Source organism: Brienomyrus brachyistius, chromosome 14, assembly GCF_023856365.1.
Source record: "Brienomyrus brachyistius isolate T26 chromosome 14, BBRACH_0.4, whole genome shotgun sequence".
In the NCBI taxonomy this organism is placed as follows: Eukaryota; Metazoa; Chordata; class Actinopteri; order Osteoglossiformes; family Mormyridae; genus Brienomyrus; species Brienomyrus brachyistius.
The window spans coordinates 18,770,592-18,794,826 of record NC_064546.1 but is presented as its reverse complement, the minus strand read 5'-3'; the positions used below and the strand labels follow the sequence as shown (position 1 = coordinate 18,794,826).

General features: G+C 42.5%; 1 protein-coding gene across 4 annotated transcripts in view; it reads right to left on the bottom strand.

Annotated features, from left to right (window-relative positions):
* Positions 1 to 24,235, bottom strand: part of LOC125707577 (DNA (cytosine-5)-methyltransferase 3A) — a 43,882-nt gene that overhangs the window by 16,954 nt on the left and 2,693 nt on the right. For 2 of the 4 annotated variants that reach the window (XM_048974812.1, XM_048974811.1), the window contains 4 exons: positions 19,384 to 19,488; positions 11,772 to 12,123; positions 7,153 to 7,199; positions 6,892 to 7,038 (listed from right to left, as the gene is read on the bottom strand). In XM_048974812.1, the coding sequence (XP_048830769.1) occupies positions 6,892 to 7,038; positions 7,153 to 7,199; positions 11,772 to 12,123; positions 19,384 to 19,488 (651 nt within the window). Of the gene's footprint in view, positions 1 to 2,032; positions 3,692 to 6,891; positions 7,039 to 7,152; positions 7,200 to 11,771; positions 12,124 to 19,383; positions 19,489 to 24,066; positions 24,231 to 24,235 lie in introns of those variants that run through there. The other 2 variants (XM_048974813.1, XM_048974814.1) reach the window with 2 other exon arrangements.

Sequence of the window (24,235 nt, the reverse complement as noted above, 5' to 3'; positions counted from 1 at the left end):
CTTTAACCCCCCCTATATAAATTTAAATGCGCGGGTCATGCTGTTTGCTGGCTAAGGCCCAGCCCTCGTAACTGGAATGAATAACGTTCAAATGGCGTTGATGGACTTAGTTAGGCTAATAGCTGCTCGTTACTGCACTAATTCTAGGAGAACTGAAATGTTTTTGATCTTTCATGTTTTTTTTTGTAACCCCAGCTCCCATGGCCCGAGTTATTTCCATAAAACTCTGCAGATGCCATCTCACAATTCTCGCATTACATTCAGGGATTAGTTATCTCCTACCCGTGGTAGATGTCACAAACCACATTATTTTACTGTATGCTACACTAAATTCACTGACCGTTTAGCATATACCGTACGTTTTCCAGACACCAAGTTCAACTGCATTTCAAAGAGAAGCCGTCTCTGTTTTGCTTCCCAAGTTAGAAGTTCTTAAACTGTACTTTACCGCGGCAGTTGGGTATTTATAAATGTAATATGTCACAAACTCAGCAACTGGTTGAGCTAACTTTAAACAAGGAATGCCAAGAAGTGACATGCAGCTACAACTGTACTTTCGTTATAACACACACAACGGAGCCTAGAATTTCACTGAATTTGTGCCAGAGCCTAAACTTAAGTTGCGGGCTAGCGGCTGTTTATCGTAACTCCTTTCATCTGGCACATGATTTTATTGTAATGTAGAATACATACAAATGTTATAAAACACAGCCATCAACGTCACTGACAAATGGCTCAATGTTGAAAACAACTAACAAATGTTAAGCTAGCATAACGTTACTTGCATGTCGTAAAGTCGTACGATTTTATATAGAGACACTGTACTCTAAGTCAAAATGGTACACAGGGGTTTAAATCAGGTCTAGTTTCTCTTTTATTGACCTGGCAGTTGCTGAAGTAACCGCTATGAATTTACCCGCACATGTAATCTGCGGCTATGGAATCTGTGTGTCCTGATGTCACCTCATTGCCCGCTAGACAAGACCCCCCATTGACGAGGCTTGGCTGACTGTTCGGTAGGGGGGTAAGGGAGAGGGTGGGGGGCAGTCTTCTCATAGCTCCCTGAACCGGCTGACCTTTCTTTCACGAAACTGCAAGTTAGTTGCTCGTGAGCCAATGAATTTCTCTAGAACCCGCGCTTCGCCCCAGTTCTCCGCACTCTGCACTTCAAAACACGAACCCATTCACCTCTGCAGGCTGTGCCAAATAATCAGATTTCAACGTAGCATTTTCTGCGGCAACTTCCAAATTATTGTTTCAATATGAAACAAAGTATAACAATAATATACAGATTAAAAGCGTATGCTTATCTACTCCTAAATACTTTTAAAATATAAAACATTACTCTTGGATACACATAAATACAAGGTGAGGCAACATTTAAACATTCTTACCTTTCAAGTGGCAAGACTTTTTCTTTTTTTTCATAAGGAAAAAAAAAAATCACAATATCCCTTAGAGTAATGAGCACATTAATGGCTCGTTTTTATCAACAGATTTGTAAAAGAATTTTTAAAATGCAAGTTCGTGGCCCTCCGAGTAAATTTGACAATAAAATACAGCGATTTTGTGCTTTTCGATATTCTCTGTCACCTTCTCGGGGTTAACTGAAATAACAGAGAGAAACACAAATGCATCTCAAATCTTTAATGCACAGCTACCATTCCAAACATGCACTGTCAAGTTTAGTATAGCAGAGTGAAGAAATACAGCAGGAAAAAATCTCCCGGCTTCGCTTCAAACAGGCAAATGCAAGGATCTGAGAAACCACAACCACATCTTGCAAACATGTATCCTCCGAAAAGCTTGTTCCCAGCGCATGTCCTTCCGTAGCCGGCTGAAAAGTCTAGCTTCCCTTTTTTGCATTTAAAGTGACGGTTTCCCTTTAAGTTCCCTGGAACAGATGCACCGTAACAACTCTCCAGAAATACCACAAGTCAATATGTAAAATCTGCTGCTGCAAAAAAAAAAAGGCTGAACAGAAAAAGGCATATACGCCTGTGCTACTAAGCAAACAATGCAATGCACGTACCCATAAACTCTGGTGCACGCAACTTTAAATCCAATGTGTGGATCAAATTTTTTCTTTACCCCCCACTCTCAGGCTAAAGGAGCTTGCTTCTAAAAAAAAAAAAGAGAGAAAAAAAAAAGCATTTCTTTGTCTGGGAATTCAAGGTCAGGTGATCGGCAACAGGAATTCTGGTTGGCTAGAGAGGACTTGCATACGTTGGCTGTGAGCCAGGAGGCTGTCTGTATGCAGGCTGGAAATCTGCTGCAAACCTCATCTTCACCCTCATATCTATGGCACAAGGTTCATTTCCATATCTGGGGGAGGAGCCAGACCAACAAACAGGGCCGGACAAGGGGGACCGACTATAAAACAAGGAATATTATTATTAAGGGCATGTCTTTCTGAGAAAGCAAGTGGTATTTGTATTGCAATATAAAACTATCCCTTTGATGCCTGTATTAAACCAAAGCCTGGATAATGTAGGAAATGTGTAACGTTTAAGAGCTCATGGCAATTTGATTTTAATGTTATTTGTACATGTTTAATATGATATACATTAATAATTGAGGCGGGTTAATGGCAGCATTTGAAAAGAATTTAAAAATAATACTCGGATTATTAAATCCACTTAGTTCCCGCTCTTTCAGTTCACACTTGTTGAGGCACCTTTCTTGACTGTAATTTTAAAATTGCCTTGTTTTGAATATAGTCGCAAATTGCGCCTGAAAGACAAGTGGGCACGTTTCGGGAACTATTTTCCTGCTGTCACTGGGAGATCTGCGAACTTGGACAAGACAGAGCATGTCCTGCCAACCTGACAATATTTTTATCCGTCAGACACATTTCTGACAGCCCTTTCCTGTGCCAGTAGGGCAGGAGGCGGGAGACGCTCGAGACGCAGGCGCCCTATTCAAGTCTTCATGGAATTTCCGCTTCTAAGAATGAAAATAACATCAACAAAATTCATATTGTTTTCCCTCAGATTATGTCAGTCTGCTGTATTATTTCTTCAAAAAGAAAGATACACAACATGCCATGAGACGTAGGAAGATCATTCCTATGTGTAACTTAACATTAAAAAGTATATATCTGTGTAACATTTTCATTAAAGTTATTAATGTGATTACAAGCATAGGACAAAAATAAACATCTAGAGATCAGTTCAATAAACTGAGTCCTTCTAGCCAAGTTGTTCTCTTCCAACTTATATGAAATGTAAAGGCATGAAAGAGACATAATTTAAACTGCATTTAAATAAACCAGAAAACAGTGTTTTGTGGTTTTGCAATGTCCATTTTGGTAACAGCAACTGGGGATTTTGGCTGTGAGGTTTATTTTTTTCCGAATGACAGACTCACACCTGCAATCAGCGACGATGTTTACAGAAAGCGTTTTCTTTGAGACGACGAGAGGACATAAATAGCAGTGGAAGGATGTCATCGCATCGTGACATTATCCTTCTGGGACTGTCGTGGAGGCCTGAGTCGCCGTGAGTGATGCTACATCGCAACACCTTGCAGTAACCGTGGTGACGAAACTACGATTCCTCAGGTGGTTTTATTTGTCTTAATCGAGGCGGGGGCTTTTTCGGCTTGTTTTTCCGGCTGGAAACGCTTGAAATCAAGTTCAGCTGTTGAGCAAGAGCGGAGGATGCTACGAACTTGAGGAACCCCAGGTGATGGGGTGCGGGGGGGGGGGGGGGCAACACCTCCTGCAGGACCATTACGGGCCACTAGGGGATGTCGTCAAGTTGGAGGTGAATCCATGTGCCGGGCCACATGTGTTAATAATCAGGCCCGGGGGTCTGCAGGGGGAGCGTTCGCACGGTGGAACGTCGCCAACGTTGGGGTTGGATGGGAGGAGCCTCAATCGTGCAGCTTCCTCCTGTGGTCTCCTCCTCCTCCTCCGCCTCCTCCTTGCTGTGGCCAAACCCAGGTCAGCTGGGGACAGCATGCTGCACAGAAAACTAGGCTACAGCTCAGGCCCACTGCATGGGGGATGGGGGGGGGGGGGGGGGGGTTGTCTTACGCTCACCGCCATTGCGTGGCAACGGCACCGCGCCAGGAACTCAAACCGATAATTCAACCCGTCAGTCCGGCTACCCCCACCAGAAGCCCCCCACTCCTTCCCTCCCCCCACTCTTTTTTATTTTTGCTGTTCCTTAGCCTGTCTAGTGATTTACCGCCTGCTCCCGTTGAAACGTTTCTATAAAGCGCCTCTGGAAGTGCTACGGGGAACGATCCCTGCATGCCGCGGCTGTCGCTTAAGGAATGTTAGCAGGGTGCAGGGAAATTTAGCAACAAATAAAAAGTACAGAAAAAGGCCAAACTGTATCACACTGAAAATGGAGCTGGAAGAAAACCACTGAACATAAAAACTGCTAAAAATAACAGGATAGAAGCAGTATGTTATATATTATACAGCTTAAAAGGAGCACACTTTTCCATTTCCATTAGTTCAGCGTACATATAACGGCTCAGCTTGAAAGTTTAATATCTCCGCCGCCTCCTCGGCGTATCCCAGGCGCGGCAGAAAGGTTGAACATCATCTGGACGGATGTCAGTCCGAGGCCACGTCACATCCAGAGAGGCAGCAGTTTTATTGCTGGTGGCTTCGGTCCTCCTGCTGAACACGAACAGAGCTTCTCTCTGGAGTCCCTGTGACACCGAGCCTTCGAAATGACCACCCCTACCCCCCATCCGATTTAATGTCAAACGCTGATAGCACGCCATAAACATCATCCGTGCTCTGTTTCCATTCTGCTTTGTTTGATCGGTAACATTGGGAGCAGCTGCTTGCAATTACTTTAGGGAAAAAAAATATATATATATTTTTGTTTGTTTACATTGCCACCTCTTGTCCCTCCCCTTCTCTAAGCCGATATGACACCGATAATTATCAGCGATAAATGACCCCTTGAGTTTGAAATACAATTACACTGAAGTTAAGACAGACAGGCTGGCCTGCTCTTTGGCTTATATCAAAGCTGTATCTTTTAATGTAATACTTTGAGCAAGTTAATTCCTCCAGAGAAACACTGAAGCATTCTGGGAAGGTAGTGACACGTGCCTTACAACATGCTCTTCATAGCTCACTGTGCACCTTGCAGAAAATCAACAAATATTAATTAACAAAATGCATAAAAGCCTGTTAGGAATTTGCCAGGCCGTGTAGCCCCTAACACTTAACATAAATGTGTAATACCAGTATTGTGTGGTAAGTTGAAAATGCGGTATTGATACTATTTTTAAGGCTTGTCTGTGTATGACCACAGGCATTAGAGAAGTAAATATGAACCATTGCATTTCCAGCTTACACATAAATAACATAAGCCTGCAAAATGTAATGTATGTCATAATTTAAAAAGGAAATACATATATACCTATAAAGCCAGCAGAAATTTAGCTAAACAAAGAAAAATAAATGTAAAAAAACCTTTCAACTGTGAATTCCACAAAAAAGGAGGAGAAAATTGTTCAGGCAAAAAGTCTGGCCAGCTACCACAGTTGCCTCATTTAGGACCTCACGTAAATGATTTGGAATAAGTAGCTTAACGCTGTCAGCTGGATGCAAAACGCTGAAACAGCATTTAACTAATTAGCGGCAGCATCGCTAGCGGTGTTACGGGGCCACGGACGGTCATTTTTGCAAAATGTGGATGGAGAGGAACCCATTTTTTGTTGGGAAGCTCGAACATAGGGCACAGGCGTGAAGAGAACAATGAATTAGCAAGTGAATAAGCAAGTCTGCCCAGATGACCTTCACATTCAGTGTTTCACGGTCATTCTCTTTCATTTTTATGACCCAGACACAAATGCCCCAGAGTCGAAATGAGGTACGACTTCTGCAACTGTTCACCTCAATTCAGATTTAACGGCACTCACACAGCATATCGGCCTTCTTCCTATGTGAACCATAATAAAAGGAACACTGGAATGATTATTTTCAGATATCCCATCATGCTCTCCTTTAAGGCACACACGTAGGCACACACACAGCTGAGAATGAAGTCTGGGGTCCGAGTGCAGGCTCAGCCTACATACAGTGTCCCTGAAGCAATTTGCCAGCCACGGGTTTCGAATCAGCAACCTATTGGTCACAGGCAAAGCCCTATAACCCCTGATCTACATTGCCCTCAAATCGGACAAAACGCAGCCGACCAGCATGTGACACCCAACAGAAACGGTTTGTTTTTCTCGAAATAGAAGCTAAGTAAAGACTTCCAGACGCCTGTATTTACTCTCACACCCTAACCCAGGAGCCACTGCCAGATTCAACTGACTTATCCACTGATTAATGAAATTCTTCACCCACAATTGAGATCCTTCATTCTAAACAATCCATTTAGCATCATCCTTAATCCATTTAGCAACCATTTAGCATTTAGCAGGGCTCTCAAGTTTCATCGAAAGTTCAGAGTGAGATTATATCTGTTAAAGGTGCGGCGTGTGTCTCACAGTCCATGCGTGACACTGTAGAGTCCTGCCTACCGCATTTATCAGATCTTGCTCTGTCTCTTCCACCCTGTCTGTACTCTGCGTGCACATCCATGTAATAACGTGTCTGTAGCGGGATCACATGCAACAAATGCTATTTTCTGATTGGCTGGTAGGTGGCTATTAACTCTGTATAACCTGGGATAGTAACGAACTGTGCCACATGCATTAATTCGATGTAACGGGACACTTTGGTGGGCGTTATCCCATACTGTTTCGCGTGAGAAACAGAAGGTGTGGAGCGTAAGCATGTTGGAATGTGTGTGTCTCACGGTCGATGTCCTGAGAGCCCTGATTTAGCATACATGTATTTTTAAGGGATGGGACAGCAGAGTCCCTCCCCAGGGGGAAACACAGCCATGAATCCAGGCACCAGCTACCTACCTCCATCTTCCACCTGGCCAGCCACTCGTCCCTCGTCCGCTTGCTGATGTAGTAAGGGTCTCCGGCCTGGAAGGTGATGCGCTGGACCGGCCTTTGGCGGAGGCTGATCTCCCAGCCTTGGTCTCCGCGGGCTCTGCCCCGACCCCCCTGATGAATGCAGAAGGGCCGTGAGAGAAGGCAGACACATTTCCTTTACTTTGTGTGATCTGCATGGCGGGACGGCAGGGGGACGAGCACAGGGAAACATAACAGGTACCTCACCTCGCCCTTCACCGTCTCGGAGTCACAGTCCTCGTTTTCCTCCACATCTGACAGAGAAAAAAGGATGGCACTTTGAGGAATGATACATGAGTTAATGGATTTGTGGGAGCTGTACTGTGTAAAATATACAGTACTATTTCCAATCGTATGACAATGAGATTCGGGAAAAGGGTTTCTAATAGAATCTTTATTTCACATCATGATAAATGCAATGCAAGCACCTGACACCTCAAGGATGGAGAGACCTCTAGATCACCTTCAGATTACACCTCTCAGCTACTGCTGATCTTTTAGGGCTACACAGGAGGCTGGGTGAATTCAAGATTTTCATTAAGAGGTTTTCATTTGCTGGCGTTTCATGTTTACAAAGCATTTCAGGTTCATATAGGGTGATTAGACGTACCAATTAAACCAGTACTGCACCCATTAACGGAGCTAACGGAATTTATATGACTTTAATCTACTAATATATTAATTTAGGCTATTAATATTTTTTATGTACTCGATAAAGAAAGATAAAAGTACAGAAAGGTACAAAGGTACAGAAACCTTGATTTTTTTACTAGATCGCCAAACCGAGACTTTCTAAGGACTGTTGTCCATGTTCTTTTAGATTGTAAATAGAAAATTACCCATAATGACCAGTGCTCCGCAAATACCTCATTTTCACATACACAGTGCTGGTGCCGATGCTGGACTGGTTCTAGCTTGTGCCTTTTAGGAACCTGCGCGCGTTTCCACCGGTTTCAAAAAAGAGCGAAAGAGAAATGTTACGTACGCAGAAGTGAGAGCAAAGTAAAGGTTCATCTGTATTCCGATTTGTTGGATTTATTTTGATTTGTTTCGGATTTTAAGTTTTTATAAGCTGCTGAAGTGAAAAAAAGTTTTCAGAGTATGACTCATTGTGGTCTCTACGGCCTTTATCCAATTTCGTCTCCGTAAAGGTTCGCCGTCTGTGTGTGAGTTTATTCTTGCTCGCTGGTTTACTGCTCTCCTTTTAAGGGTCACACTTACACAAAGACTGCTAACGACTGAACTTTGCTGTCCATCTCTGGATCTCTTTGCCACTCGAAAGCCACGATATTTTTCGACCTGTGACATGTTTACGATTTATTATTAAATCTGGCAAGCAAATCGACCTTTCACTTTCCGCAAAATAATTTAAAAAAATGATGTAACATTATTCCACTAATAAGATGGCAAGGTCTTTCTCTGCCAGCACCGGTGATATTAGGTTAATATAGGTTATGGATTGAATTCTCCAGATATGCGGAAGGTTTGGATGTGATTGTCCATTCCACTTGTACTGATGTTACAGTCGCAAATTCTTTTGGTGCTGGAGCCATTTTTTCTGGGCCTGGGCCAGTTCTTTTGTGGTGGAAACATGCGGAACTAGTTCTGATTTGGGAAAAAGTCCAGCACTGGCACCAGGGTGGTGGAAACGAGGCAAAATACGTTTTGCTCATAGATGCTAAATGAACTGTGCTGATGAGGAATTGCTGTCGGTTTCATCAATAAACCGAATATTTACATTTGATATTGGATTCCGGATGAATAAAGAGGCCTTTGTTATCCTGACCGCCCTCCTCTCTGCAAACAAATGTGCTTATGGTATCCTTCTGACCTAATCCACTGGCTCTCTCCTGTCTAATCCCTAAATTAAGGGGATTTGATCTGTCTGTCAGGGTACTTTCCCCATAATTTTAACTGACACATTTCAGCACCACGAAACTGTCCTGGCCGCCTCTTGTTACTCTGATCCGCGGATGGTGTTTTCTGAAGCACGTCCATTTCCCAAATTTACACAAGCAGCTTCCATGTCTCTCCAAAGCCTAACAAGACATGAGGGAAAGGTGGGGGGCAGCCATCATATTTTTATTAACCATATTATCTGTAATTAGCTATGACCTTACATTCAGATATAGCACTCCATGTGTGTTTGTGTGTGCGCATGAACTGTATTGCAGTCAAAGATACTTGATGATTATAAAATGTTGTAGATAAAGGATTCCAGAATTTTCTCTGCATGCAGACTGTACGCTTGGTACCTCCATTTCCACAGAGGGTCCCCTGAGTGAGCTTCTGAACCATTTAAACATCTTTTCTGTGCCATAAATGTGGCGCCTGGATCCTTCCTTCTTCATACAGGATTCTCAGCGTGAAACAGCTCCACCAACGTCAACCTGAACCCGCTATAGGCGTCTGCAACCTGGGGGGTTGCTGAATTTTAATGAGGCTGCTGCTTGGAATTGCCATCTCCGTCAACCAATCCGGCTGAACGCCCCTCCCCCGGAGAGCAGAGCAGAGGCAAGATGGAGGGGGGAGAAAGCTGGATCTTCTGTAATGCTCTCGTAGAAACGCACACGATTCCTAAACTGCAAGACCAGCCTTGAGGGTGTAATTTAAACAGCAAAACTGCCCCCCTCCCCACATACCTCTCCAACATTGCCCTTGAGTGACTTCCCCCACCAAGTCAAAGAGGCTACGTAAGTAAATAACCAATTCATGAGGTAAAGGTTTTTTTTTTTTTTTCCAACCACCAAGGTCACTGGGTTTGTGTGAAGGTTTGGTTTCATGCCCTGCCATAGACGCAGTGCCAACTGGGCCCTCGCCAAAATCCACGGCTGACTCTGTGTCATTCTATCCGCTCTGCTGTACGCTCGCCTCTAACAGATCAAATTATATTACAATTTCTATCAGACCCCGTTTACGAGATCGATGAAGCGTTCGGTTATCTCTTGGCGGCTTGGCTGCGGGACACGAGAGCGTTGCGCGCGCATGTCTCCGTGTACGTGACTGTTTTTTTTCCCCTCTTACTTTATGCTTTCCATGTGTTTCTGTGAGTTTGCTGCTATTCTGCTTTCCTCACACAGGCTATGGACATGCAGCATTTGAGCACGTGCCTCTCTCTAGCCTACGACTGAATCTCCTAATGTTTTTTAGGAATCTCATCAGATCACTGCAAAGCCCCGCATGGATCCACGTCGATCCTTTGTAAGCCGAATCGGTATCAAACAAGCCGATTGAGGATTTATTTGACACGAGTAAAACAAAGAAAAACAATGAAGCCTTGTTGAGATTATTCTTGCCGTTCACCCGAGCCGTTACGCCCCCTAGTGTCCCACTTGCACCAGTAATAAGACGGATGTGAGCCATTCAGGCCTCTCTGCAGTATAAAAATGGACTCACGGCAGAGTGGAAGGGGGCCCCCATCTACCCGAAACAGGCCCCTAGAGACATACATGCCACAGATATGTGACATCTGCTCACAAGTAGAAGGCCCATGACCGTACAGGCCTTTCCTGTTTACAATGCGCGGTTCATGACCGTACAGGCCTCTCCTGATTACAATGCACGGTTCATGACCATACAGGCCTCTCCTGATTACAATGCACGGTTCATGACCATACAGGCCTCTCCTGATTACAATGCACGGTTCATGACCGTACAGGCCTCTCCCGATTACAATGCACGGTTCATGACCGTACAGGCCTCTCCTGATTACAATACGTGGTTCATGACCGTACAGGCCTCTCCTGATTACAATGCACGGTTCATGACCGTACAGACCTCTCCTGTTTACAATACATGGTTCATGACCGTAAAGGCCTCTCCAGTTTACAATGTGTGGTTCATGCCCGTACAGGCCTCTCCTGATTACAATGCATGGTTCATGACCGTACAGGCCTCTCCTGATTACAATGCAGGGTTCATGACCGTACAGGCCTCTCCTGTTTACAATACGTGGTTCATGACCGTACAGGCCTCTCCTGATTACAATGCAGGGTTCATGACCGTACAGGCCTCTCCTGTTTACAATACGTGGTTCATGACCGTACAGGCCTCTCCTGTTTACAATACGTGGTTCATGACCGTACAGGCCTCTCCTGATTACAATGAGTCCTATAGAAATCTTAGAGTAAAAGTTGAGTATAAACCACGCTATGCAAATCACCATAAACATACCTAGGCAACTGAAACATTCCAAAATAACCTATTACACCGTTTGAAACAGGTTATGTAACAAATACTATCAGCAGTGCGTAATAGCCCAGGAATATAATGTATACAGCCTCAATCATATATCTGTAATGATGAGCTGTTTTTGAGAGGAAGGATAAAAATATATCAAAACTTCCATTAATGTTCATAATTTGTTCATGCACTTTGTTCCCACTGTGCTTATAAAGCAAGGTATTTTTTAATCATACTTATATAATGCATTTTATTTATCCATTTAATTTTAATCTGCCTACTTTTATTTATGAACAAGCTGTCCGTTCAGGCAGCTGGACAACATATATAATCATAAACACCCAGTGAGCTGTAAGGTCTGAGACATGTGCTGAGCAGAAAGCTAAAATCGCCATTAGCAAATGACGGCCTCAACCCGTTCAAACGGTTCCCATAAATATGCCTGGAATATTTATTTCGCTAAACCTCATTCACCTGCTCAATTATGAGCAAGTGAATTTAGATTACGTTTTTGTAGGGAAGGTTATACACTATCACCCATAATTAATGCTCCTCAAATGATGCTTTTACTTTTTTTTTTTACTACTAACTATGTTTCGGCCTCTTTGAGTTTAAAGGAAGGGAAAAAAAATGTGAGCGCTTACATTTCTCCGGGTGCTCCAGTTTCCGCCTCCCTCGCTTCTTCTGCGGCGTTGAGGGCACCTGTTCTCCGTTTGCATCTGACTCCTGGTCCAGGTGGGCGAGATACCCGTTCTCCTGAGAGGACCCCGCTCGGCTTTTCTTGAAGCTGCCCTGATCTGGAACGTTCTCGGCCTTGTAGGGAGGATCCTTGGAGACTCCGTTTTCCGGGGCCTTCCTCATTTGCTTCCTGGATGTAGCACCGCTTGTGTGGGAGTCCAGGTCACCGTTGCAGACCTGCGCCTGAGACTTCCTGTCAGCACCAGTGGGAGTCTCTGAGCCAGACTGAGACTGCTTCACGAGACTGGAGGTATCCATCTGGATAAGAAACACAAGACACACAACTCAACTTCAACATTTCAGTAAGGTGTTGGCAGGGGAACACTAATGGCTAATATAACACGGAAGGCAGAATTTCAAAACACCTCTGACGTCATCGGACCCTCAACCGAACATCAGTGTATGGTCAAAAAAACAGGATAAGCTAAGTTTAAGTTAAGTGAACAGTCTTGGTGCTAGAAATTTGACTAATCAGTGAATAAGTGCTCCATTCAACACATGTTGGGCATAAACTAAAAATCCTCTAGGTCTACAAATCTCTTCATGACTTACTTTTCATTGCATATAAGCAAGCAGAATCTTAGCAGGCCTGAAGTATCACGCAATGCGGATTAGACACCATCAATCAAAGTCTTTGTCCTGCTGAAACTGTGCAAATGTAAACATCAGTCGGACTCAAAATATTAACTTAACAGAATGGGTGAGAAATTATGTGATTTCGGGATGAAAAACAAGAATGATGTAAAGAGTCCTGTGCAGCTGAAGAGAAGATTATTCGGAAAATAGAATGGAAGAATTTGCATGCGACATGTATTTCCATATGTAGACATTTGTAGTCTGATAAATAAACCGAAAACCTTTAAAAGCAAGCCGTGCATTTATTTTATAGATGCGTCTTTTCATTAATGAGCGGGGAACAGAGATGAATGGCGGAACGTGGGGTTTCTGGGAAATAAAACACACACATACACACACATATTAATATCGCTTCACTGACTTTTTTCCGCAGGAGTCAACAAGTCTAGGTTACCAGGGACAAAGTAAACAGAGGTAACCGATATAAAACTGGGAACCGAAGGACAGGTAGAATAAATCAACAAAGAAACCGCCTACCTGACTCTTCCAGAGATAACTGATAACCCCCTCGGACCGCTGCATCAAAAATGTGTGTTGGCTAAGTATAGGGCGGGTGCAAAAAATGCGTTTCGGATCGTGTGGTTCAGAAATAGACAGTCGAGGACCTGAAACGCTGGATGATATATGGCCACATGGCCTTGCTTACATTAGATACGGTGAAAGACTTGACATATTTTGACACAAAAATGCAGGGGTATAACTCAGCTGGCACCGACGTTTATGCCCCTCCGGTCAGACCGCTGCTGGATCGAAAAAGTAATGCAGGAGGTGTTGGAAAGCTGAACCTGAACTTTGGAAACGTAACTTGGAAGCCCAGCGAGCTGAACTTACAATATCGAGAATAACATTTCTGAGCAGCCCCTTACAGGAAACAGTACATGGGTGAAATTATAAAGCCTAAACACCCCCCACAAACACACACACACACTCAAATATGGCCCTCGGTTCAAATCCAGGCCTTGTTTTCAGTTCTCCCAGGTAGATCATTTAATAGTTACTGATTCTGATTGGTCAGAGGCTTCACACCTGGCTCACAGGTAAAAGAAGGCTGGAAAATCAGCAGTATTCGGGGGACCCGTGATTTGAATATCCCTGGTATAAACACAAGTTGTGAATTAGATTTTTTTTTTTACTGATGCTTATTCTGCAGGATTAGACAACAAATTGTGAGCCGTCTCTGGAGTACGTGGGCAGGATGACCTTTTCACAGGGGTCAGCTTCAAAACATTCATATTGGAAACAGTGATCACTGCCTCTCAAGCTTCTCAAACAGACGGGTCTCAATCCAGTCCTCCATCTGGGAGCCAGTCCAGGTTCCTGTGCTAATCCACTACCTGAATGCCTAAGTCAGGTAACCAGAGGTTATGTAAAACATACCAACTACAAAGGGGCGGCATGGCTGTACAGCGGTTAGCAGTACTGCCTCACACCTCTGGGACCTGAGTTTGAATCTGAGTGTGGAGTTTGCATGTCCCCCCCCCCCCATCATTGTGGGGGTTCTTCTGGGTACTCTGGTTTCCCCCCCCCCCCAGTCTAAAAACATGGCATGGTTAACTGGAGTTACCAAATGACAAGCAGGTGTGAACACTGTGTGTGCTCTGTAGTTAGAGAAAATGGATGGAAAGATATATAACTAGAATCTACCATTAGATGTGTAGGTGGATAAAAGTGCTTTTGGAGGGTTATATATATCCTTGTTTTTTAAAAAACAATGTTATTAAATTGGAGAATTTTTCAAAAGTAAACAAACAAGTGGACATGATTTCATACCCCCCCCATTCAGATGCGTGTACATTTCAGTGTATGGGGTACACCTGTCCTCCCCATGATTATTCAGGCTGTGAATATGTCCCCTGCAGCAAGGTAAGGGTGTCCCCCACCCCGCCTGGTGTCCCCTACCCCGCCTGGTGTCCCCTGCCTGGTACCCTATGCTCTTGGGGACGGGCACCACGCAGACTCACCAGGACTCTGCACTGGATAAACAGTCATGGTAGACAGATGGACAAGGACTGCTTCTCCAGTATATCATACATCCCTGATACCACAGCCCCAATGTCAACTGTAATGTAATCGGTAAAATTTAATCCAATCCCCCGTGTTAAGTTAAAAATAATTTTCCTACGCAGCAAGCGAGCATTCCTGACTTTGCACGATCTACCCTGGATGGGCTGTGAAGGCGACTCGCCATTTTCAACATTAAAAAAGAGGCTCCCATTACTTAACCGGGACAACAAAGCAGGCCATTTTCCTTTAGTCCTCTCGCTTAAAATGGAAGCAATTAATTGTCATTGTTGACACACCACAGTGAAATGTGTCCTCTGCATTCAAACCATAAGTGATATAGCAGTGGGCAGCTAATGTTTATGAGAGTGTTACCTTGCTGGGTAGGGATTCAAACCAGCAACCTTCTGAGCAAAAGTACACTTCCCTAACCAATAAGCCACCACTGCAACCACAAGGAAATGTCCACTGGTCACTGTGGAAGTTCTGTGTCGACAGAGTGTCACACAGAATATAAGTTAGAAAATGATTTTATTCACATCATTAGCCGGTTGCCTAGGAGCGGTTAATGCAAATATAACACGATTTTAATAAACCATTTCTTATTTTCCAGGGTGGACGATACGTTTGATCTGTACATAACGCTTTTTCATCCATTAATATCAGCGTCATTTCATGTGTTCGATCATTTCGCAAAATCAGCTTTTTACCCTCTCTGTGAAACAGACACTGTTAATTCCACTGCCCATGCAGTGTTTTTATAGGGGGTGAGCACGATAGACCTGTTTTTATTTTCATTTATTAATATACATTCTTAAATTAATTTATTCTACACGATACCTGTTTGCAATAGCTCTGTGAAAATATCTCCTCGGTATAATCATAGTTAGACTATAAGTAATCACATACATAATACGTATTGCAGAGCGCATGAAGTCCACTTTCATCCTACGTCTCTGCCAAAGTAAATGTGGTCAAGAAATTAATGTCACAAAGCGACTGATTTTGCTCATAATCTCCCAGCCTTCATATTTGTTTAAAGAAATCCTGTTCTCCTTCAATTCGTAATGAAGATTCATGATGCATGATTTATTGGTCAATATGAAGACAAATTATTCAATGCATTATTTATACAAAATGCAATATACATGAGCAGTAAATAGTGTACATGATACACCCTGTTACCATATACAATATCACACAACATATATATTCATAATTATCACCACCGTCTCCGGGTGAAGTGTAGTGTCTGTAAATGGACTGAGGGAAGTGTTTAAAAAACGAAATAACACGCATGCAGAATGCGTGTTTCTTTCCATATATATTTTTAATCGTATATTTGGGAACATAAGAAACCTGTGTCGGATTGATTGAAACTGACACTGTGTTTGATTGGCTGGATCCTGTGTCACCGTGCACATAATCACGAACAGATTTTTGCATTTTTAGACTAACATCAAAAGCACAGCTTTTGAGATCTGGGGCACTTTAGGGAAGAACATCGGCGGCCGAACGCTTTACGGGGGTAGACTGCGTGTCATTTACCGTCCATGCAAATAAAGCCGACTAGTTTCTTTCACCGCTCGTTAAAACATGGCGATCTGCTGTTGAAGGACATAAATATAACATTTAATTCAATCGTTAATAGCTATAAATCAAGTTAAATTCAGGGCTCAAAAGATGCAGACTCCATTGTCTGCCAAAGGACTCCCTGTCGTTTCCCTAACATGGAAGGCGCTGCTGGTCCAGTAAATGGTGGCTGTCATAGGAAATAGCTACGCTGCAGACCTTAGAAGAATGCAAGCAAAAATACAAGTTTTTAGCAATAATATTCGAAATATAAAGCCATAAATCTACGCATAAAATGGCGATTATTGCACAATATCCTCGGGAAATCATATTTGTCATGCCAAGGAGTAAACGGAGCAATTAAACACCGAAAACACCGATTTCCGTAAACAAAGCAGAAATGCCAGACTGCTGATTGTAGGGGTGTACCCGCCTATGGTTCCATCCTGCATACTTATAACCCTAACATACAAGACATATAATAACAAATGACAATGCATGTATGCACTTTCTAAAAAAAATTAATGTAAACCCTGAAAATTAAAGCCTAAGATGTTTTTTTCCCTTTTGAAAAATCAATTAAATTTATTCTCTTTCGCACGTAAATCAAGTCAAATTAAAAGTACATCTGGTAAACATTTTAATTGTAGATAGCGATAAAAACTTTTTTGGGGAAAAATACACTGGAAAGACCCCTAAAAGCTTAATATAACGTGTATGACAAGTACAAGCCATTTCAGTCTTGGCATGAAATCCAGACTCTACAGATATATTAGTTTTAGTGGGGTTGATAGACATCATAATTTCTACTGCTGCCAGCTATTTAAAAAGTTTATGAGGAACCTTTTAAAATTTCTGTCACAAGCCCTGGACGGTATATAGATTTACGGCCAAACACGCTAAGACGTCCCGTGGATGCTCATACAAACCATGTCAGAAGTACTACATGCTTTATGATACATAATCTTCCCGTTGCTCTTCGCTCAGCAATGCACTTCACCGCTAAATAACCTGAAAATTAAAGTACAGGAGAACACGTGAGCAATGAGCAAGCTCTTCTTCTGGGCGTCCTGATCGTTTGCCTCCGGTAAAGAATTCCGCCCATATACTAGATTAGATAGACAAGGAGCCATCAATGAGGGAGAATAATGCGAGATTAAAGTTAAATGTGGGGCAGGACAGCGCAAGATTTCGGTTTTATAAAGTGGGAGTTGCTATCAAGTCACTTTTACGTTCAAATAAGGCGACACATGCCTCCGGCGATGACACTTAGAAGGTCTGCAGATTAAACAGATATTTACATGTTGGTATTCACTCAGAAATGGCCCATATTAAGTTGTTAACATAGCTTTTGAAAAGTTGCACATCATTTTTATAATACGTTAGCTTATTTGTTTTTGTTGAAGATATTACCTACATTTATTTTATAGGCCTATATTTGAAACTTCTCTCTGTTCTGTGTTCGACTCTGCTATCAAAAGGTTATCTATTAAACAAAAGGAACACAAAAACGGTTCTTAATAAAACAACAATCACATTAACGTTATTTTGCGTTCTCTTTATTGCTTACTGTTACATAATGTACTTAATGTTTAGTAAATGCAATGACAATAAATAGAAGAAAAGAGTACACCCAAAAACACGCTTGGAATCAGTCTCGACGTCATGAGGGAGCTACTTGACAAAATAAAGAATATTATTAATTTTAGTACTGAAAAGAACAATATTAATGCGTAAAATCTGCTACACAGCAAAGTTATTATTTTGCACTTTGATCAATGTAAGATCGTTTATCTATAGATCAATCGTGATTATTAGATAGAGTCCCGATTTAATGAGAAAAATGTAAAACATCCAGCGGGGGAATGTAATAGCCAAACCCCCCATTCAGCCCAAGCAGTGAGTTTCTTTGCTGCTTGTAAATTGCACTGGATCTGCAGTGTAATAATAATCTCTTCTCAGTGACGACAACTGGAAAGCGAACAAACCAGCTGATCTCAGTGTGTCTTTGTCGTTATACCTAGAATGTGGTAAAGTGTAAGAAATATATACATGAAACATGACACCTGCCCTACAGATGTTCAACAGATTCAAACGAGATATTTGAGTGTTTCCACGCTCATATTTCTGTTATGAAATGTGTGTATACTTTTAAAATGTTTTAAACACTATATTAGTTGTAGCCCCCCCCCCCACCACCACCACCACATGAAAACAAGAGAGAAGCTAAGGTGTTACACGATATTCAACGTTCAAGGCTGTCGAGTGTCCATGTAGCAGTAACATCATGTAACAGTAACATCATGTAACGTAACAGCACATAATGGTAACAGCATGTAACGTAACAGCACGTAATGGTAACAGCATGTAATGTAACAGCACGTAATGGTAACAGCATGTAATAGTAAAAACAGCAAACACCACCAACTTTGAAATCTAAAATACTTTGCACACCTTGATCAGATACTACAGCAGTAGTTAGAATTATCAGTTCCAAATGTAGTCAAGAGCTCAGAAACACATCAAATTAAGACTTCACAATAAAAAAAAAAAACTCTTCAGAAAGTTCTGTTTCTTCACTGAAAGCATTTCTACAGTAGTCTTACCTCGAAATTTATTTTTTACAAACACGAAAAATATAATCAAAACACAAGCGGTTTAGCATATGTTAGCGAGCGTCTTTACAAATCCCAACGCCATTTCTGGCTGCGTTTGACCCCAGGCGTCGAACCCATGTGACTCGGCTGTCCTGCCAGCTATCAACGGGCCTTTGTTCTCCGTCCAAGAGCAGTTCAGAGTTTCAGCCGAGAACCCTCGCGGTGGCTCGACGACAGTTCAACAAAGGGCTCGCTACGGCTCCTTCTCTGCCAGGCGACAGCATGGGGCATGCTTCCCCCAGACCGCGCCACTCAAGGACGACATCGCACACCAAAAGGGTTTGACGAGAAGCATGGATGCCAGGACCAGCCGGTCCTCACTGCTCAAAATCCGTAGACCGGGAATAATTCACGAATAGCCAATGCTCCCAATTATGAGAAAATCCACAGGAAAAACACTATGGCACTTGGAAGAAAGTGTCTCGAATTTTGCCTGAATGCACCTCATTTTTTTAACCACAAAGTGCAAACACTGCTCACTGCAACAAGCAAAAATTACGTAAAGGCTAACATGCAGCAGCAGAAGCTAATTGTACAACATCCATCATTGCTCAGAATTTATTTTGACTGTCGTTAAGACCTCAGGTAACAGAAGACATGCCATGGGTGTTGATTACACTCCACGTTTAAAGACGCCGGGAATCGCACTCACTGAAAGTTGTTTACGTTTCCTCCCAGGCCGGCCGACGGTCCTCGCCGGGCCGCTATCAGATGAGCTCTCCTCCCGGATGACAGTATCATCTGCCTTGTCCCCCTTCTGTGAACATGAAAACAGCCAAAGTTATGGCACGTTCATCCGCCCCCTTCATACGGTCGTTAATTTTGTAACTTTAGCTACATGGATTTCCTCTTTCAATATTGGTAGCTGTGGCCCAAAGACCTCCCTTAAAATGCAAACCTCTAAGAAGTTATTCCTTATTTGGACTCGTGATTCATGCTGCATTTTGTCCCACGTGTAATGCGCAGGTCATCTTAGGTCATTTTACTTGCATATGTCAATAGCAATTATATCTACGAAAAACATGCAAGAAAATGCCTGGTATCTCTTCCCAGCAAAGACAATATGAGAACTACACTGACCTTACTGATATATGCAAAGCAAATGCAGGTTATAAATCAAAGAGGTACACCATTTTGCCACAATAAACCTGGGTTATTAAGTAAGAACCAGGCAGTAATTATTTCAATTATGTTCCAAGCACAAAAATATGCCGTGCCCATATAACACAAGCCTTAAGGATATTCTTATATTAGGTGAAATTATACAATAAGAAAGATCAAACGAAAACATCACCCTTTGAAGACACACAAAAAAATATATTTTACTGCAGTGGAAAGGAACCACACAGTCATGTACTTGGATATGTCTCAATAAAATATTAAATATTTTTTTCCCATTTAGAACATTTAAGACCTGAAATCCTACACAGGTGGTGACAGGCGCCAAATCAGCCCCGTGGTCGGTGGTGTCACCGAGGTGCCCATACGATGGAACTTGCAGCTCATATTTTACTTCCTCATCATCTGGAGATGACAGTTCTGAGTGCTGACAGTCTAACCTCAGCGAGCCTTCCGCTCTACTCGACACTCGGCAAACGAGAGAGCCATCGCTGTGCCATTGGTGCAGCCGGAGCTGCGCTGTGAACGCGTGTTCATGGGAGTTCAAACTGCGGTGAAAAGACTTGGATCCGTGGTTTGGACAGAGGAAGCTCAAGGACTGATGAGCTTCAGTCATCATGTGGATTTCCTGCATCTGTACGCAAAACACACAAACTTGTATTTGCTTATAGATATTTAATTAACTATAACTCTTGCTTTTTTTGGTCTATTTTCTTGTTTCATTAATTTGTTTCACGGGTCAGTGTGACACCTTTAATGACTTAAGGTTATATATCTGTAAGGTTATATATCTGTAAAACTAGGAAATGAGAAATTGTGCTTTTTTTTCCCAGATAAGCCTAAGGAACCTCATAGAACGTTCTAAAGCCCCAGGTGTGGTTAATAACATTAAATATCAGCAGGTTTCGAAAACAATATTCTTTGCTGCAAATTTCAGTTTTGAAAAACACCAGAAAATCAATTGGGTTTATGATACTGTTATACTGGAATGTAAAATACTACAAATTATTCTAAACACAGATGATGGCTGGATAGATAGACTGGAAGAACGCGTAGTCCAAAGACATCCAATCCCATCCATCTAATGGTGTGGCCTCAATCTGCTAATCCCTATCGAATTATGCTACTGAATGATAATCACCATCGCCACACCATCTCAAGTTAACCACTGGCAGGTCCGTATCAATTTATTGTTGTGGAGGAAACACATTCAGGAAGATCCAAATAAGGCATTGTTAATATGATAATCCATGTCAGGAAGGACATTTAAGCGCCGAGTTCTTGCTGCGTGCTGATTGGTCAGTCTCCTATGATCATGCACGTGTCACTAATGTTAATGTGAAACAGCTGGAAGAGTCTCTCAATCAAGGAAAAGAACAGGTAAAGCACATGAAAGGAAATTTAACCAAAGTAGTTTGTAAAAACCTCAAGTACCTCAAAGTGTCCCTGATGGGATTATGGATCATGCATTACCTGGTCACCCTATATATAAAGAATATAACATCACCTTGTTAATCCAGATGAAATCTGAAATTTTCTTATTCATTTTGAAAATGTATTTTCTCTGCTTTGGCCACCAGATCCAGTAGCTGGAGCTCAAGAGTAGTGAGCCGATGTGACAAAATGTAAGAAACACAAATTCAGACAAATATCTTAACCTTACCACACCTGTCAGTACAGGAGAAGCCGAAGGACAATGGGATGCTTCAGCATACGACCATTTTCATTTTCATTTGCATATTTGGCAGACACTTTTGTCCAAAGCCACGGACGGCGAAGGCAAACGGCACATCGCAAACACTCATTTTCAAAATCATCCTCAAAGAACTGATTTCAGAGTTCAACAGATCCATAGTTAGTTACACTTGCCATTATCAGCTATGCTGCAAGCAGCCACATTGCTATATAATTACACATAAATGAGGACAAAAGGTGAATGGATCCTGATAAAATGCCTATCACGGAGTTATCTCCATTCACGTCACTCTCGGTGACAGACCTTGAGGCCCCGGTTGCATAGATCAACCTAGATGTCGGTTGATGCCTACAGAGATCCTTTACTCCAGTTACAGACAGGTTGCTAAAGTTAGAGGTTTGTTGCTAGGGCGAAAATCCCACTTAGCAACCGCTGTCATCGGGACTGAGAGGCTGAGCAATGGATTATGGCTCCAACGAGTTCAAGGATGGCCTAGATGAGCAGAAGATAGTTTAGCGTATAAAGAATTTTGACTTTTAGCCAGGACTTTATAGGTTCAGATCCCCAGGTTGGGAACTTTTGTTGTACCTTTGAGAAATGCATGTTGCTTTGGATGATGAAAGAAACAACTGAAATGGTTCATTTTTATTATTTTATGATATTCCTTCCCTTCATCTCCACCAAACCGTCACATCCAGGCAAACTCAGTCTCCTCATAAACTCATTCATGACCTTTCAGGCATGCGGAATCCCTTGGGATCTAGTCAGTTTGTTCAACTATGCAGGTAATGATAAACAAGCCCTTTATCATTAGTGGCCTAACGATCAAAGGGCTCCGTGATTAAGCTGACAAAGCCAATCATTCAATTAAAGGCGACGGCCCACCCGAGACCCACAGGTATGTAACCGTTCCTCTTCAAAGGGCATAGATAGAGTCTATCCCCGGCTCGAAATGGCACCGATGATATGATTACTGTCCTCCTGTCATTCCAACAAATAAACGTCCAGATATTTCACGGGAAAAAATGGGGAAGTCCACACATCCACCTGAATGTGTGAAACTGCGTTGAAATATGCTAATAATTATTAATTTAGAAATGTTCATATTTTATTATTCCGCACAACGGCTAAAAGTGACTCATCGCTGAAGGAAATGTATATTAATTGTCTTTCCAAAAACATTTTCTGAAACCATACTTATCTAAACCTGCTATTAATGTTTTATCACTGGGCAACTCATGTAAATGAGAACGAAATAGAGGAAATAAAATGAGAGAAAACAGAGTAAAAAGGCACAAGATGGTACCCATATCTGAATACACTGCACAGGTCCAGTATATACATGATACAGGTGTATGTCATCTTCTGTGCAATTATAATAAAATTTAGGAGTGGTGTGTGGTTTGACGAAATAATCGCCCACAGGAGAAGCATATCGGGACACCTGCCACCTCTTCTCACCTCACGCGAACTCTCACATCGAGTTAATCTCTTTTCTGCATTTCCACCAGCTACAGGTTATTTAAGGCCAACACAGGTTGCCAGGCAACAGGACTGCTACAGTTTTCCCAGTAGAATATCCACCGTTCTGGCACTACTGGGTATTTTTATCCTCCAATGGCCACCACCCTGCAATAAACCTTCTGCATAGAGAGCAATACCACTCACACCTCCGGAACGACTGCGCAGATCCTGCGCTGCTCCTGCGCAGATTAAGAAACTGTAATTTGCCAAAACATGTTGCCAGAGCTGCCCCCCGTGGCTATGTCATAGCATCGCTGCTAGTGTATTCCAGGTGCCGTTTGCCTTTTGGCCTTGTAGCCAAGCGGCGAATGAGCTGGCGTCGTGCTACAGCCCTGAGCTCCAATTGGACGAGAGGGATGACCCTCGCCGCCGGCAGCCAATAGCTGGTGGGCAGCCTGGCCCAGCTCTGAGGCAGGGTGACGAACAAGTGGAGCTGAACCACATCAATCACCTGTGCCCCCGCCCCCCCCCCCCCCAAAGTGAATTTAGTCCTCTGTTTCACTGACAGGGTTTGTATTTGGCCTGTAGGTATGAGAGGTAAGCGGAAAGCACCACAGCTGAATGAGACCACCAGCCAAAGGCGAAAGTAACTGTTCGGTTAGAAATGCAATACAGCAATTTAGGATAGAAGGTTAAGTACTCAAAGGTATTACATAAGTGCCCATCCTGTGATATGATCCCACCCACTACATCAACTATTAAGATCAAGCCTAGGGCGACGACCTCTATATGGTTTTCCTCTGAAGGAGAGTAATAGGCCTAACATACCAAAGAGAGCAATATAGCTGTTTGGAAAGTCTGGAGAGGCAACTATGTTTATTTAAATAGCATTTCTAAAAACCAGTAGCTCCCACACATAAAAACCAGAAGCACGATAATTTACCCAAATACTCCTAGCATCCAGAATACTTATATTAACATAGAAACTAACAACACGGATTAATCAACAATAGATTAATCAAGTTGTATTTTTTAAAAGCTTTTTTTTTTCTTTACCTCCTGCAGAGGATGACTGACAGAGGATCACATTTTGATTAAGAAGCAATTCCTGAATGGATTTAAAATAATCAAACAATAGGGTGGCAGGACTAAAACTGCTGTTGTACACTTGGTGTAGTTGGTGTACAAATAGTGCGCAAGGTTCTTCATAAGATATCCATCTACA